This window comes from Strongylocentrotus purpuratus, unplaced genomic scaffold (assembly GCF_000002235.5).
Source record: "Strongylocentrotus purpuratus isolate Spur 01 unplaced genomic scaffold, Spur_5.0 spur5_scaffold_5, whole genome shotgun sequence".
In the NCBI taxonomy this organism is placed as follows: domain Eukaryota; kingdom Metazoa; phylum Echinodermata; class Echinoidea; order Camarodonta; family Strongylocentrotidae; genus Strongylocentrotus; species Strongylocentrotus purpuratus.
The window spans coordinates 44,531,743-44,546,892 of NW_022145611.1; the positions used below are offsets into that span (position 1 = coordinate 44,531,743).

A 15,150-nucleotide genomic window follows, 5' to 3' on the forward strand; every position below is an offset into this window, starting at 1 on the left:
TAATGTCGATCAGTTTTCCAATATGTTTTTTTTTTGTAGATCAAGATGGTTTTGTCACCTCCAGTAATGCGTATAGGTCACAGTGAAGGTCAAACAGAAGTGTGCTATGATGAGACTGGCAAGTACATCCTAACATGTGGTAGTGATGGAGATATCCGTGTTTGGCAGGGCTTAGATGACGACGATCCACAGAGTATTGATGTTGGTGAATCTACTGCAGCTCTTGCCATTAATGTGAGTGTTATTTAGTCTGCACTGAAACTTAGTGTAAATGTTGATTAACTACCAGTAACTTAAAAGTAATATTCAGTGTTAAGTATTCACAATTTTATGATAAATTCATTATGAAAAAAAAATTGTATGGTGTATTGGTATGTTTCTTTTTTCTTTTCTTTTTTTAAGTGCAAAATCAATACTTCATTGAGAAATGTTTTAAAGAATCAACTGCTGCAATTGAATGCATATTTCAAATGAAAAATTTGTTTTTCTTTTACTTCATAATACAAAGAGGATACCTGAAGAGAGAAAAAATTACATAACAGAGATGCCTGTGGATTTGTTCTTATTTAAATCAGAGAGGAAAACTTTTTAGTGCATCTGACGCAAACACAGTTCAAGCCTACACTTTTCCTGATGGACAATCAGATGGTATTATTGCACGATTTACTGCTCCCGTCTCGCACATCTCTCTTTCACAAGATGGACACAAACTAGTAGCTGGTGCAAGGTAAGCAACAAACTAAACTCAATCTCAGCTGTGATGCAGACTCCATACAAAATGATACCCAAAAGTCACTAAATAATATGTGTTTTTCAAAGTATAGCTATTTAGGATTTGGGAAATTTAAAGGTGTACTCATTTCATTTCAGTGATTTCAATATCAAAGTAGTGGACCTAGGAGATTCAAGTCAGAAGGTTCTAGAAGGACATACAGCTCCTGTACTCAGTGTTGCTGCAGATCCCCTACATCAGTATGTGGTAAGGCATCATATTTCAAACCAATTTAGTGTCATGTAAACAATAATAAGACATTTATTTTGTACAAGTGTTAAGTGTACATATATGATTGTTTAATTGTAAAATACAGATGAAGGTTGTTGTGTGTTTTTTAAAACAGTAACTCAAGTGTATGAAAACTTAAAAAAGTAACTTTTAGAAAATTGTATTTATTCCAATAATGCCAATCTTTCATTATGGGCTATCCCTAACCAAAATCAGTAGTCATAGTGAATGCATTTAATTTCCATTGGTGAACACATTCAACAAGTTGTGCTCCTTTATTTTCTTCAAGATTTTAAAAGAAAATGCAAACATGACATTGGTGATAAATAGGAAGTGGAGAGTGTGCAGTGTAATGGGTAGCTTCGTAACAGAAGTGACTGGCCGGGGAAATAATACTATAAGCATTTTGGTAGGTTACGTTGTAGCTAGTAAAGTACTTCATTGGAAACAATTATTATTGTCATTTTTGTCTCGCCTGCGTAGCAAAAAGCGAAACATAGGCGCCGCTTTTCCGGTGACGGCGGCGGCGGCGGCGTCAACATCAATAACTTAACATAAGGTTAAGTTTTTGAATTTTTGATATAATTTTTAAAGTAGAAGTTCTTAGTCAATGAAACTTGGACGATAGGGTTATCAAGTCTCCCCAATCATGTGAGTAGAATTTCAGGTCACTAAGTTAAGGTCAAAGGTCATTTAAGGTCAACAAACTTAGACTTTGTTGTGGTATCAACATCCAGATTTTCAAAATGCTTCTTCTTCGTTATTTTTCAACCGATTTTGATTCTGATTGTTTCATATGATAGGGCTAGGAGGGGGATTTAAAATTTCTACACAGAATCGTGAAATTCATTATCTATGCTAATTTATGCAAATTTATTCGAAATCACAAAAAAAGGCTTCTTCTCCTTCATTTCTCGACCGATTTTGATTTTGTTTGCTTTATATCGTAGAGCTAACTTTGGTACACTAAACTTCTACACAGAATTTTGAAATTGTTCTCCATTAATTAATTATGGTAATTTATGCAAATTTATTCCAAAAATAACAAAAATTGCTTCTTTTCCCTCATTTCTCGACCGATTTTGATGTGGTTTGCCTAATCTGGTAGAGCTAAATTTGGAACACTAAACTTCTACACAGAATTGTGAGATTTTGCTCCGTTGATTATTTACGGTACTTTATGCAAATGAAATGAAATTATGTCCCTTCCAGGGCATCAAATTTTTATTTTTTGACCAGTTCAAAAGTGTACCACATAAAATTTACGATATTTGTTGTTGCGAGGTGCGGATGAGCGCTACGTCATTGACGTTCTGGTTTATCATATTGAATTGCGTTATGCAGGCGAGACCGCCGAGAGCGTTTCCCTTGTTATTATTATTATTATTATTATTATTATTATAAATATGATCATTATTATTATTATTGTTATTATTATTATTATAAGAGATGCAATTTTTCTGGATTTTTCTTCAGATTAAAAATGCCCTGAAAAAAAAGTTCTGTCTTTGTCTCTCTCCCTCTCTGACCCTGGTATCTTTCTCTCTCTTTATCTCTTCTCTCTCTTTATCTCTTCTTCTCTCTCGTTATCTCTTCTTCTCTCTTTATCTCTTCTTCTCTCTCTCTTTATCTCCTCCTCTCTTTATCTTTTCTTCTCTCTCTTTATCTCTTCTTCTCTCTCTTTATCTCTTCTTCTCTCTCTTTATCTCTTCTTCTCTCTTTATCTCTTCATCTCTTTCTCTATCTCTTCTCTCTCTTTATCTCTTCTTCTATCTTTGTATCTATCTCTTCTCTCTTTATCTCTTCTTCTCTCTTTATCTCTTCTTCTCTCTCTTTATTTCTTCTTCTCTCTCTTTATCTCTTCTCTCTCTTTATCTCTTCTTCTCTCTCTTTATCTCTTCTTCTCTCTCTTTATCTCTTCTTCTCTCCATTTTTTTCCTTTTTCCTTTTCCTGGTGCGTATGTCTGCCTACATCTTATATGTACTGAACATCTATATTTCCTTGCGCAGCTATTACTGTACAGATAGTGCTGTATGTGACGGCAATGGTCATGCCTTCGCTATAACAGCACAAATGCTAATAAGGCTTACTATACAGTGAAGATTTATTCAGCATCTTTTTTGCAAACTCAACTGAATCAAGCATGATTTTTCAGCGTAGAACTTTTGTGATGATAAAGAGCGGATTAATTTCAGACTCTTCCATTTCTATTCCTAATTTAACATGACCCTTAAAGTTGTTTAGAAGTATGATTTTTCACAATATGAATTGACTTTAATTTTGCAACTTTTTCATTAGCAATTTTGCATAGTGATTTGTGTTTGTGGTTCCTGAACAAGCTTTATAGCCAACCATATAATTAAAATGGTTTACCAGGGAGATTACTCCAGTGTGCAAATTATTTCAAAATCAAATTGATGCAAAGCCGTATTCTTTGACATCTTAACACGAATCCACATAAAGGTATAATATATATACACATTGAGCACTTCAATAATTCTATTAATAAAGCTACTTTAATAGTAGTGCAAAATTATGAACTGGCTCTCCCAAGAGGTGCTATTCTGAAAACCGTTATATCTGTAATATTGTATACTAACCTGATCATAACTATTACAAAAATAATAACATGTTGAGTAAATTTTCTGTCACTAGCACTTTCCTCTCATAAATTCTTTACCGCGCACACGATCCACAGTACTTAAAGCAAAACTCACAACTGCTAGAGGCTTTTTTATATCTCGAGATGATGGAAACTTTTCTAACTCTGCAGTCTGCATCAGACAGTATGTTTGACCAGCAAGAATGACTTCTTCTTTGACTTTAATACGAAGAAACATTTAAAAGGAAGTAAACGGGCAGTTTCTGCTAATTCGAATTTTTTAATCTACATCAGTGAAAAAAACATACGGGGGCTTGGGGCGAATTTGCCCCCAAAATGCCCAAAAGAGCCCCCGAAAATCTTAAAAGAGCCCCCGTAAATTTGCATAGAGTGTTATTTTTATGCAGGCAAGCTTGAAAAGTAGCCCCCGAAAAATAAATATTAATTTTTTTCCCTGATCTACATACATGTGATTTACCTTGGTTCCTGACCAAGCTACACCATATAATCTTATGATTTTGATACCAATAGATAGATTGACAACTACTCATTCTATAAAAATTAATTTTGTGGTGAATATTAGCATTGATAATCGGAAGTGCAAGGAAATGGGATCTTTTTTTACAAATATAGAAGCCTAAAAAGCCAATTCAAAATCCTTGTTGACATGATTTTCATGCAATTTGAATTTGAATTTGAATTTATTAACAACAACATAACACAATGTTACAAAATGTATTCAAGTGGGTAACAAAAATAACATGTCGTATACATATCCATGTACATGGGTTTCAAAGAAAAAGAAAATATCCATAGTTGAACCATACAAATTAATTTAATCATATATCATGTCATATCAAAACCTGTGAATTAGCTATAACTTAATAATACGTAGAGATTTTTCTAAGGATATTTCTAAACTTAAAAACTTAAAATGTTGTTAAAGGGAGAACCAAAAGTTAGCACGAGTGCTAGTCGGGATTGGTTCTCCGAGTTTCTACATGTAGTTGCAAAAAATTTCAAAATCTCATCTTTAAAATGACACTAAATCATGCAAAATGTGTGAATAAAAAATCAGGTATGGGAGCAACCCCATGTTTCGTCCATTAAGTATGCATGCCCCAATTTTTTATGAATAATTATGACTAAAAGACGCAAATTAGCAAGTGCTGCTGATTGACTGATATAAATCGTATTTGTTGTCTGCTATGTGCCAGGGAAGCCTGACCAGTAGCTAACGTTCACCAGTGAAGCATTACGTGCCTATAGCAGCCTGCATGTGTAGTAGGGTGCATGCCACTTCTGCCATCGCCACAAGTACTGTTGTAGTGGAGCAGGGCATTCTCAATTACCAAAAATCACTGTTGAATGTATCGTGTCTGTTGAAATTATAGCAGGAGAAGAAGGAAATTTATGTATTATCATTGTTATGTTATTATTATTTTGATTTATTATCATTATTATTGTTATTAATATTGTTGTTATTTTAATTGTTATTATTATTATTACTTTTAACATAAGATAATACTCTCCATTATTTCTCTGTTTATAGGCATCATCAAGTTGTGATGGAACTCTGAAAGTATGGAACATAGATGAACAGGTGAGAAAAGTCTTATGACAAAAGCAGTAATCTGCATTTAACATGTACTTCCTAAATTTCTTGTCATTTACTTACCTTTTTGAAAACATTAGGAACCTCCAAATTTTGAAACATGAAGCCCTTCTTATGCAATTCATTTAAATCACTTGCAACGTGAAATCTATTGCGACTGTGTACTTGGTACACAAAGGGGGTTGTAATTTTGTGATTGATAAGAGGACTTTTGATCAATTTAGATCAATGGTATCTCTCTTTAAGGTGAACCGGTAACATTGTAGAAGGTAGATGAAAAAAACTGCATAATTTTATAATGAAATCTTACTCATTATATTTCTTCTATACCGTACTAAACCTCTAACTTGCAAAACATCCTGAAAAAATTCTCAAACCACAAAGATATTTATGATTTTCTTTGAAGGCATCACTGTTCAACACCCTCTAACAGTAAAATCTCCCAACCGTTTTTCCATGAAAATAAGAAATATACAACAGGCTTTTAAAAATCTTTCAACACTTAGGTGTTTGGAAGGGTATGTAGAGCCAATGCATTGCTTTGTGACGATTTACATTCATCTCAAATTTAATTAAATTATAATAATATAGTTTGGGGAATTCAGGAATTGATCAGATCAGTTTTTCCCAATTTGTTATCATTAATAATGTTCTGTTTTCACTCAAACTTTCAGATTATCTTTAATTGTACATCCAATATTGAAGCAACGACCCTAGCATCATTTTCTCTTATCTGAACAATGTTACCAAGTCCTTTTAAGAAGGCCCCCTCAACATTTAAATTGTCTGTTGACATCCCTTTCATGTTTTGATTTTTAAATATCATTAAATATTTTCTCTTTTTTTGAAAATGTTGAGTGAGTTAAAACTCATCTGTCATGTTATATTGTATGTACACTCAGCTGCACATTGCATATAGAAGTGAGAAACTATGTCTCCTATCAACTGTAACAATGTTTGCTCAAATTGAGTTTTGCATAAAAAGCATAGTTAACTATCTTCAGAAGTACTCAATCTTCATGGTTAATCAATTTTATGGACCCAAAGTTAGAAAAAAAGAGAAATGTGTATTAAGCAAAGATTTTGAAGAAAAGTAACAGAAACAAGAACAATACTGGCAGGGCACTACTATATATATTCATTGCATAATAATTTCTTCTTCCATGTATAGTAGAAGAACTCATACCTACGTTACATGAACACCGTCATACTTTTTGGCCCAACTTTATCAAATGACCCAGAACCACTAGAGATGAGGCTCCAACTTGATGATAAATGCAATGTATTATCATTGGAAGACGATCTGATCAATTTTGGGGTTAATAGTTCAAAGGTCACAGGTCGATTTCTTAAATTCTAGATATTAGCCTTATTGCGATATCTCAAGAATCACTAGAGACATGAGGCTCAAACTTGGTGATAGAATGTGTCGCCATAAGAGGTGACCTGATTAGATATTTGGTAAGAAGGGCAATGGTCAAAGGTCATAGAATATAGAAGTCAAGTTTTGAAATTAGAGGTATTACCCTTGTTATCACAATAAGTCAAGAATTTCAAGAGGTATGAGATGAGCTTGGGAACATTAGCCAATTACATTTTTGAGCTAGTAGGTCAAAATCATAGTCATCAGTTTACATTTGATTACAGGTCTTTTGTTTTCATTGGAATATGTCACAAATGATTCCATTCATTTTCTATACTGAATTTAGTGCAGAGGCAATTAAGACAATTAAAAAGACAGTCATATTTGTCTTGATTTTTCATCCTTTGCCTCTAGAGTTGGGAGAAATCATCGGTTCTCATTCCCAAGTGCAGTGATGTCAGGTATACCAAATCAATGTTTTGCACTTTTCAATAATCAAAGTGTATGATGCAGAACTTTTGTCAAGATTTATGCTACTAAATTTAGTGACACTGTGTATTAGACCCGAGTTGTTTCCGTTTGTAAACATGGCCCTAGGCCTAACTGTGACCATCGAAGCCTGGATCAATTTCCACACTGTGAGACAACAGTATAGATTTTGTCTCGACATTTTACATACTTACAAAATTAGCCTGTGTGGTTTACAAAGATGGCTAGAATTTTACTTAATACATCCTGTACATCAGGTGAAATTTCATGCCATAGCTTGTTCTCCAGTTTTCTTTTAAAGGACTTAAAGACCTTTTCGAAATAGTGAACTGTGACATGATAAAGTAAATTCAATGTAGATTGCTTTTACAGTAAATACAAAGTAGATTGCCTTCACAGTAAATACAAAGTAGATTGCTTTTACAGTAAATACAAAGTAGTTCGCTTTTACAGTAAATACAAAGTAGATTGCTTTTACAGTAAATACAAAGTAGATTGCCTTTACAGTAAATACAAAGTAGATTGCTTTTACAGTAAATACAAAGTAGATTAATTGCTTTTACAGTAAATACAAAGTAGATTGCTTTTACAGTAAATACAAAGTAGATTGCCTTCACAGTAAATACAAAGTAGATCGCTTTTACAGTAAATACAAAGTAGATTGCTTTTACAGTAAATACAAAGTAGATCGCTTTTACAGTAAATACAAAGTAGATTGCCTTTACAGTAAATACAAAGTAGATTGCCTTTACAGTAAATACAAAGTAGATTGCTTTTACAGTAAATACAAAGTAGATTGCTTTTACAGTAAATACAAAGTAGATTGCTTTTACAGTAAATACAAAGTAGATCGCTTTTACAGTAAATACAAAGTAGATTGCTTTTACAAAGTATCCTCATGACCTCAACCATGAGACCATACAATACACCAGTTTACAGTTGTGTGCGCCATTTTAAACAAGGCCAATGACCTAGAGGTCATGTATTTATGCGTAAATTAAGATTGCGCCCATGCAAATTATGATGATATCACTGCCTACGCGCTGCGTTGTGCGCGCAAATCATCATTTGCATGGGCGCAATCTTAATTTACGCATAAATACCACTGGTCAAAGGTTTTTGGCCCCGCTTCCGGGGCCAATGACCCGAGGTCAACTGTCTGCGCATGCGCACTGATACAACTGTAAACTGGTGTATTGCACCAATCTTTTACTTTATTTCTTTTTTAATCAGGGGAATTATTCATATCGTGACAAATCTGATTCAAATAAACATAAATTTAAATCATGATTTTTTCCTACTCTGAAGTAATTTGATCCTTGTATCATAAATTAGGCTCATGATCCATTTCAATATGCATGAAGTTTTGCAGCAGAGATTCTTAGTCTCTATCTCTGAAGTCTCTTGAGGCTAAGAAGAGAAAAGAAATCATCATAAGAAGTCAAGTCTGGATAGGACAAGAGCCGCCCAGCAGCATGGCATGTTGGTTTAATGAGGTTCTGTAGGTGTTATTTGATGTTTTTGCTAACATGAAGGCTGAGGTTAGCATATGATTTGAATATTACTCCCAAATTACGGACAGACATACTTGGCTTGAAGAATTTCCAAATATCAATCTGTCATCATTCATTACATGGGACGAAGATATGGCGATACAGAGACAAATAAATTGATGTTGCTATCAAATTGTGTTTAAACATTGTGGTTCTGATGTATCCATTACTCCATTGTAATGCCATCTTAGCTGATAACAGCAACAGGAGCTCAAACCAAAGTGGTCATCTCCAAAGCTCATAAAAGCGCTTTTTTGTAAATAATACAACAACATTTTTGCTTTAATGGAATTTTTACTTCCAAACTTTCTTGCAGTTTGTCAAAAACATTATGTCGCATGGATTGGAAACCCCACAGTGGAGAGGTAAGTCACTTGTGATTTAAAATCCAAATTCATAATCATTATTTGCATTCATTTCTTAATCAAGATCACAGTGGAAAATGTGAGTTAGGTATGTAGAAATAAACTTTCAGAATATTTGTTGACATTGTTGAATACAGCAACAATTCAAATTAATGTCGCTCTGACTATTTGCAACGTGCAAGGGACATTTGTTGCTACAGTGTTACACTTAGTGCCAAAACAAATCAAACTGTTTAACATAAGTATGATATGATATGATATGATATTTTATATTATATTCCACATACTAACAACCTTGCTCTACGATTGGTCAAAAGTAAATCATGTGATGAAAGATAATTCCCCCATCAGTGATGGGAGCAGAAAAGTTTTTTGCACTGTGTAGCAGTGCAACGCACTTTCATTGAAGATAGAATTACTATCTACACAGTGCAACGCACTTTAATTGTATACGCTGCGTATTCCTTTCCTCTTTAAGCGCTTTTAGTTTTAGTATGCGAACTTTGGTCACGCGCAAACTATGGTCACACCACCATAGTGCATACACTGTACGATTCGTACTCTGTTTGCTAGATGTTAATTGATGACTTGTTGCTCTAAAATGACGGAAGAAGTGAAATGTTTCTGATGTGGAATATAAAGCAAATATTCACCTTCTGGTTTCAGGCAAGGCAAACTATCACTTCCTCGGCGATCTGAAAAACTAAAAACATATTAAGCAAATATTTACCGTTGGTGAAGGTGATGGGAAATACTATCACTTCCGCCTCGGAATATGGCTATCCTTCTGAAGCAAACCTGAGGAAAAATAGCGTATGCATTCAGATTGCAGAGGAAGTGATAGTTTGCCATCGCCTGAAACCAAAAGGTGATTATTTGCTTTATGTTCCACATCAGAAACATTTCACTTCTTCCGTCATTTTAGAGCAACAAGTCATCAATTAACAGCTAGCAATAGGTCTACGATACATACAGTGCATGCAGTACTTATGTACATACGTATATGTAACGTATACAATCTTCAGTAAAAGTGTGTTACACTGTGTAGATAGTACTACTATCTAGACAGTGCAACAAACTTTTCTTCTTCCATCAATGATGGGCAAACTATCTTTTATCACATGATTTACTTTTGACCAATCGTAGAGCAAGATTCTTTGTATGTGGGAAACAATAAAAGATATCATTTTTATTTGCAGTATTTAGTTGTTCCATTGGAGAAGAAGATTGAGGTGTATGAAAGGTCTTCATGGGATGTAGTATTTACTCTGGAACCTGAAGATGCTGGTGGATTTGTATCTGTTGTTTCCTGGTCACCATGTGGGCAGTACCTTGCTTCAGCCAACACTGATGGTACTTTGTGTTTCTGGGATATCAAGACAAAGAAATGTGTTCAAAGGTTAGTATTACATTTCAGCGTTGTCACAAAACAAACATCTGAGATCAATTAATATGGTAGATTTAAAGATGTTCAACAGGGGGCCGTTTCTCGAAACCAACTCCATGACAGTCATATCTTTGTTGGCGACCTACGGAGATGTCATGAAGTGGATAAACCGTTTCAAAAAGCCATGACAGACATGATATCGATATATCGCGATACTAGCAGCTCAAGAACATAGTCTTTGTCACGATCCATTTTGATTTATCACGAATATCCCAAAACAAGTTTTGGGGCTAAAATTGTTCAAAAAGAAACATATACATATTAATTCTCCTAAAATAAATAACAAATAGTGTCATTATCAAATGTAGATCATCAAACGATTTGCATATTTCTGTAAAGATTCTTAAGTTGAAGAAAAACCGGTGAGTTTTTTTTTCTCGACAATCCACTCAAAAGGTAGTTGAAGGATACCATAATGTGATAGTTTATCAATACGTACTTTTTTTGTTTATTGTGACGAGGAATTTTAGGCAAAATATCTTTTCTCAGCCAGTTTTTATTCTAGAGTCTCATAATACTCGTTATATAATTGATTTGATATTGAAAATATAATTTGAAAGAAGTAATTAGAGAGGGAATAATAATGCACATAGACCCCAAAGGTACAATGGTATCCTAAGAAAGACTATGGATTGACTATGGACAACGGTGTTTAACATTCTTATCTCTTTTATTTATATGTTATAGTTTAATGATTTGTGATTTAATGTTTATATTCAGCTTTTACAAATTCTGTATAATTTGTATTATCATTTCTGTACATTTGCATTTCACATCCCAGAGAATTACGTACCGAACTCGTCTATATTTTTCTCAAAATGATAGTGAAACTAATCGTACATTTCGCGTCCCATGGAACAGCAACAAACTGACTTGTGATGGCGCTTTACAGCAATTAAAAAGATATGACAGGTTCGGAGCAGTGACAACTCGCTTGTCGCGGAAGTTGTCGCTCATCTTGACAAAGACGGCTTCATGAAACACTTAGCTGACAAGTTTCGCGACAGTGGCGAGATGTCGTTGATCTTGTAGTTATGACGGTTTCGAGAAACGGCCCCCAGGTACCTAACCCTCTGGTAGAGGGGGGTGGGACAGTGCCCCCAAAGTGGCTCTATTAGATTTATTAGGTAATCTGCTGCATAGGATAAGGATCACCTGTTGATTTTGTCAGAATGTTTCTCATTATTTCTTTCTTACCTTTTTGTGGTTCAACTATCTTCTGAATGCTAAATGTCAAAATCTTCAAGGTTTCTAGGGTGATTCCTGATCTTCTGGAATAGCAAGTCCTCTTTAATATGATTGTGATTGTCGCTGCGTCACATCGAGACGCTAATTTGTAAATTCAATTTTCTTAAATATTTTTGCTGAACTGATCGATGTTCATTTCTGCATCAAACTTGGTGTGCATAAACTTCAGGTAATGTGTCACCGTATGGCTACATGCATGACTGCCCTCTAATGTATGCCTACGCATGCACAAAGTTTATAGATGCTCCAAACGCCGAAATTCAAAAAAAAAAAATTCAGGTCTTTTCCAGGATTTCAAAATAGGTACTGCCTTTAATAATGAACGCTGAAAATGTGATTTATTCATGTGTGAGGATTCCTTATAAGATTGCTAATCATCCTAAGCCATTTGCCTTCAATATCCACCATCCAAACAGCAGTGCAAGCATGGCACAAACTTTAAAATGCGTGCACACTTGAATCTTGAAAACTCTCGAAAAATTGTTTTGACAATTGTTCCATTTAATTCAAGGATATTTCTTCAAAATGCCTGGTTACCCATATTTTTTATTTCAAATTCTGATAGTTCATGAATTGTAGATATGATTTTGTACCAAATTATTGGTATGGATTTTTGCTAATTATTTTAGGAATCTTTTTTGTCTCGCCTGCGTAGCAAAAAGCGTTCGCCTGCGTAGCAAAAAGCGAGACATAGGCCTGCTTTTCCAGTGACAGCGGCGGCATCTACATACCGTAATTAACGGTGTATTAACCGCACCTTTTTGTCGCCGAAAAAATTGAAAGTCAGGGGTGCGGCTTATACACGGTACATCGAAGAAAAAAAATTAAAGTTTTGATTTATGCCCCTCCACCTGGCGCTATGCCTTGCAATGTCTTCCAGCTCGGTAATCTGTGTGTTGACTCACCACCCGGAAACTAGAACAACACTCAAATTTGTCTGTCATCTTGGTTTGAAAGTAATCTTTCTGATAGATCTCAATATGTAGTTTATAATAATAATTCCTCCAATTTTTCTTCTATTACACGGTGTACCACAAGGTTCTATCCTAGGTCCCTACTCTTTTTTAATTTACATTACAGTAATGATCTTACACAAAAAAAAAACAATCTTGGCAAAAAAAAAAAAAGAGGGGTGCGGTTAATACACGAGGGCGGTTTATACAACGTTAATTACGGTAATATAATTTTGAAGGTATAAGTTCTTATTTTGTGTTGATTTATAAGATTGATAAAATAGGTCACTTTTAAGGGGCATACTGAGGATATTCGCTATTTATAGAGGCAAGTGACAGATCCTGGTAGCTGATATTGGGACACCGGTTCCCAATCCGTGCAAGGCCATCGGGACCCGGTTTGGAAACTTCCAGACATGACTCAGGCCTAGTTCATTATCTGGCGCATGGTGACTTATCAAGTGCAGTTCATAACACTAATGCACAAGTTTCAAAACATAAATTATTTGTTTTATAAAAACAGTTTTTGAATATGAATATGAGGTCAAGAAATATGCAACAAACCCAATCAAAATGCCAAGGGTAGCACAGTCATGGAGTTCACCATTTGCTATATTGAAAGACATCACGTAAACGCAAATAAAAAGTATGATGCCCATCTCAGTGCGCACATCAATGTCCTTGTCCTAGATTTGTATATATGTGTCTGAGAAACCCACTTCTAGCTGTGGGTTGTCACTCTTAGATAGGACCTTTTTTTAATGGTTGTCATGGTAGTATAAACAAATTATAGATGGTCACATGTTATCATTTGACTAATTAGAGTGCTTATGTTCTAGAATCTGTTTCATAACAAAGTATAATGCATGCATATGTATGTTTGATTGCTAATATTAAATTGAACCCTTAACTGGAGGAGACAATATTTATGACAGAAGCTTGCAAGATGTCAAGGCTATGTCACTGCCATAATACCATTCATGTGTTAATTCCTTTCATTATTCCTTTTTTGGGGTTGCACAAGGTTGGCAGCTCTGGGCATCTGACAACCGGTCCCAGTAGAAATTTTGGTCAGTTTTGTGCATTTTGTAATGTCCAGTCATTGTACTCCCAACTGACAAATTTTAGTGAATGATGCAGATGGGGTTAAATTGACTCAACTTTTAATTCTATATTGGGGGCTCTGTTTATAACTAAACCTGACGGCTATGATCAGGCTGACAACCCTTTTGCCACTGACTTTAGACGTTTTAAGTAACTTTGAGGAGTAACATTTTTTAGGTAAAATGGGATGACCATTTTGGAACAGACTGCCAGACTATCATACCAATAAAAATTCAACATATTTTGAGGTCATAATGCAGACAATGTTTAAGTATTGGACCAACATTTGCATTTATCTGTTACAGGTCAAAGCACAAGAAAGGGCTTGCTATATGTGGTCTGGCTTGGAACCCGCACATCAAACATGAACTAGCTTTTACTGATGTCATGGGACAGGTTGGTGTTTTTGAAGACATTACATTCTCAGATGACAAAGGAAGACTAAACAACCAGGTATGACTATTGCTCTATGATTTACATTGTACTGACTTGCTTTTTGCTCAAATGTGTACACTCATCTATAAGAACTTAACCCTTACTGTATTGGGGGGGGGGGCCTGGGAGGCATCAAATTTGCATAAATTATCATTATTAATTACATCGAAATAACTATTTTGTATTAGAAAAGAAGTTTCATATGAATAATGAGTTTCAATTAACATTCAAAAAGTGGGATCTGACAATTTTTGTAATGATTCTAGTTCCCTGTATATTTCCAGATTTGATATTCATGAATGCGTATTCATAATATATGCATTTTAAAATATCATAAAAATAATGTAACCTCATGAATTTGAGATGAAGGAAACATTTATTCAATATATTTTCAAGATTCTTCACAGGTCTACTGACAAATATGTAGATTTTTCTTTAAAATGCATAAAATTAGCATTTTGCAATTAATTAGGCTATAACAACAAAAATTTGCATATTAGGAAAAAACTAATTATACCATCTTGTTCCTTACGTAAATATCTACAAACGTGCACATTTTCATGTTCATCGGACAGTCATGAGGTGCTCAAAATAGCCCAGTACAGTAAGGGTTAAAGGGCTAGTCCACTCCAAAAATAACTTACCGGTAAGGTACTTTCCAATAGAAGCAGACAAAATCAGACAAACTAGTAATATGTTCTTGTGTGGATGCACTAATATAGATTTTTTTTTTTCTTCAGGTAAATCATGAAAAATATATAAAACAATTGATAAATAGTGAGGCAATGATGTCACAAACTGATAACCAAATTGGCAATTCGTGTAGTGATTTTCTAAGTTCTATAGTTTTCCATACATTAAAAATATCTGATTTTAACTCCAAAATCGGCATCTATTAAAAAAACAAATTAATTTTGGAGTGGACTTAGACTTTAAGAATAGTAAACTTTGCATAGAATGGAACTTGTTGGG

General features: G+C 34.4%; 1 protein-coding gene across 2 annotated transcripts in view; it reads left to right on the top strand.

The window, feature by feature from the left end:
- The window catches only part of LOC100891406 (WD repeat and HMG-box DNA-binding protein 1), a 44,958-nt gene that overhangs the window by 5,532 nt on the left and 24,276 nt on the right, over positions 1 to 15,150 (top strand). Inside the window, exons 2-9 of one of the 2 annotated variants that reach the window (XM_030999811.1) lie at positions 40 to 234; positions 576 to 727; positions 871 to 979; positions 5,159 to 5,209; positions 6,999 to 7,045; positions 8,943 to 8,991; positions 10,191 to 10,390; positions 14,049 to 14,196. In XM_030999811.1, the coding sequence (XP_030855671.1) occupies positions 46 to 234; positions 576 to 727; positions 871 to 979; positions 5,159 to 5,209; positions 6,999 to 7,045; positions 8,943 to 8,991; positions 10,191 to 10,390; positions 14,049 to 14,196 (945 nt within the window). In that variant the 5' untranslated portion in view covers positions 40 to 45. Of the gene's footprint in view, positions 1 to 39; positions 235 to 575; positions 728 to 870; positions 980 to 5,158; positions 5,210 to 6,998; positions 7,046 to 8,942; positions 8,992 to 10,190; positions 10,391 to 14,048; positions 14,197 to 15,150 lie in introns of those variants that run through there. The other variant, XM_030999812.1, reaches the window with a different exon arrangement.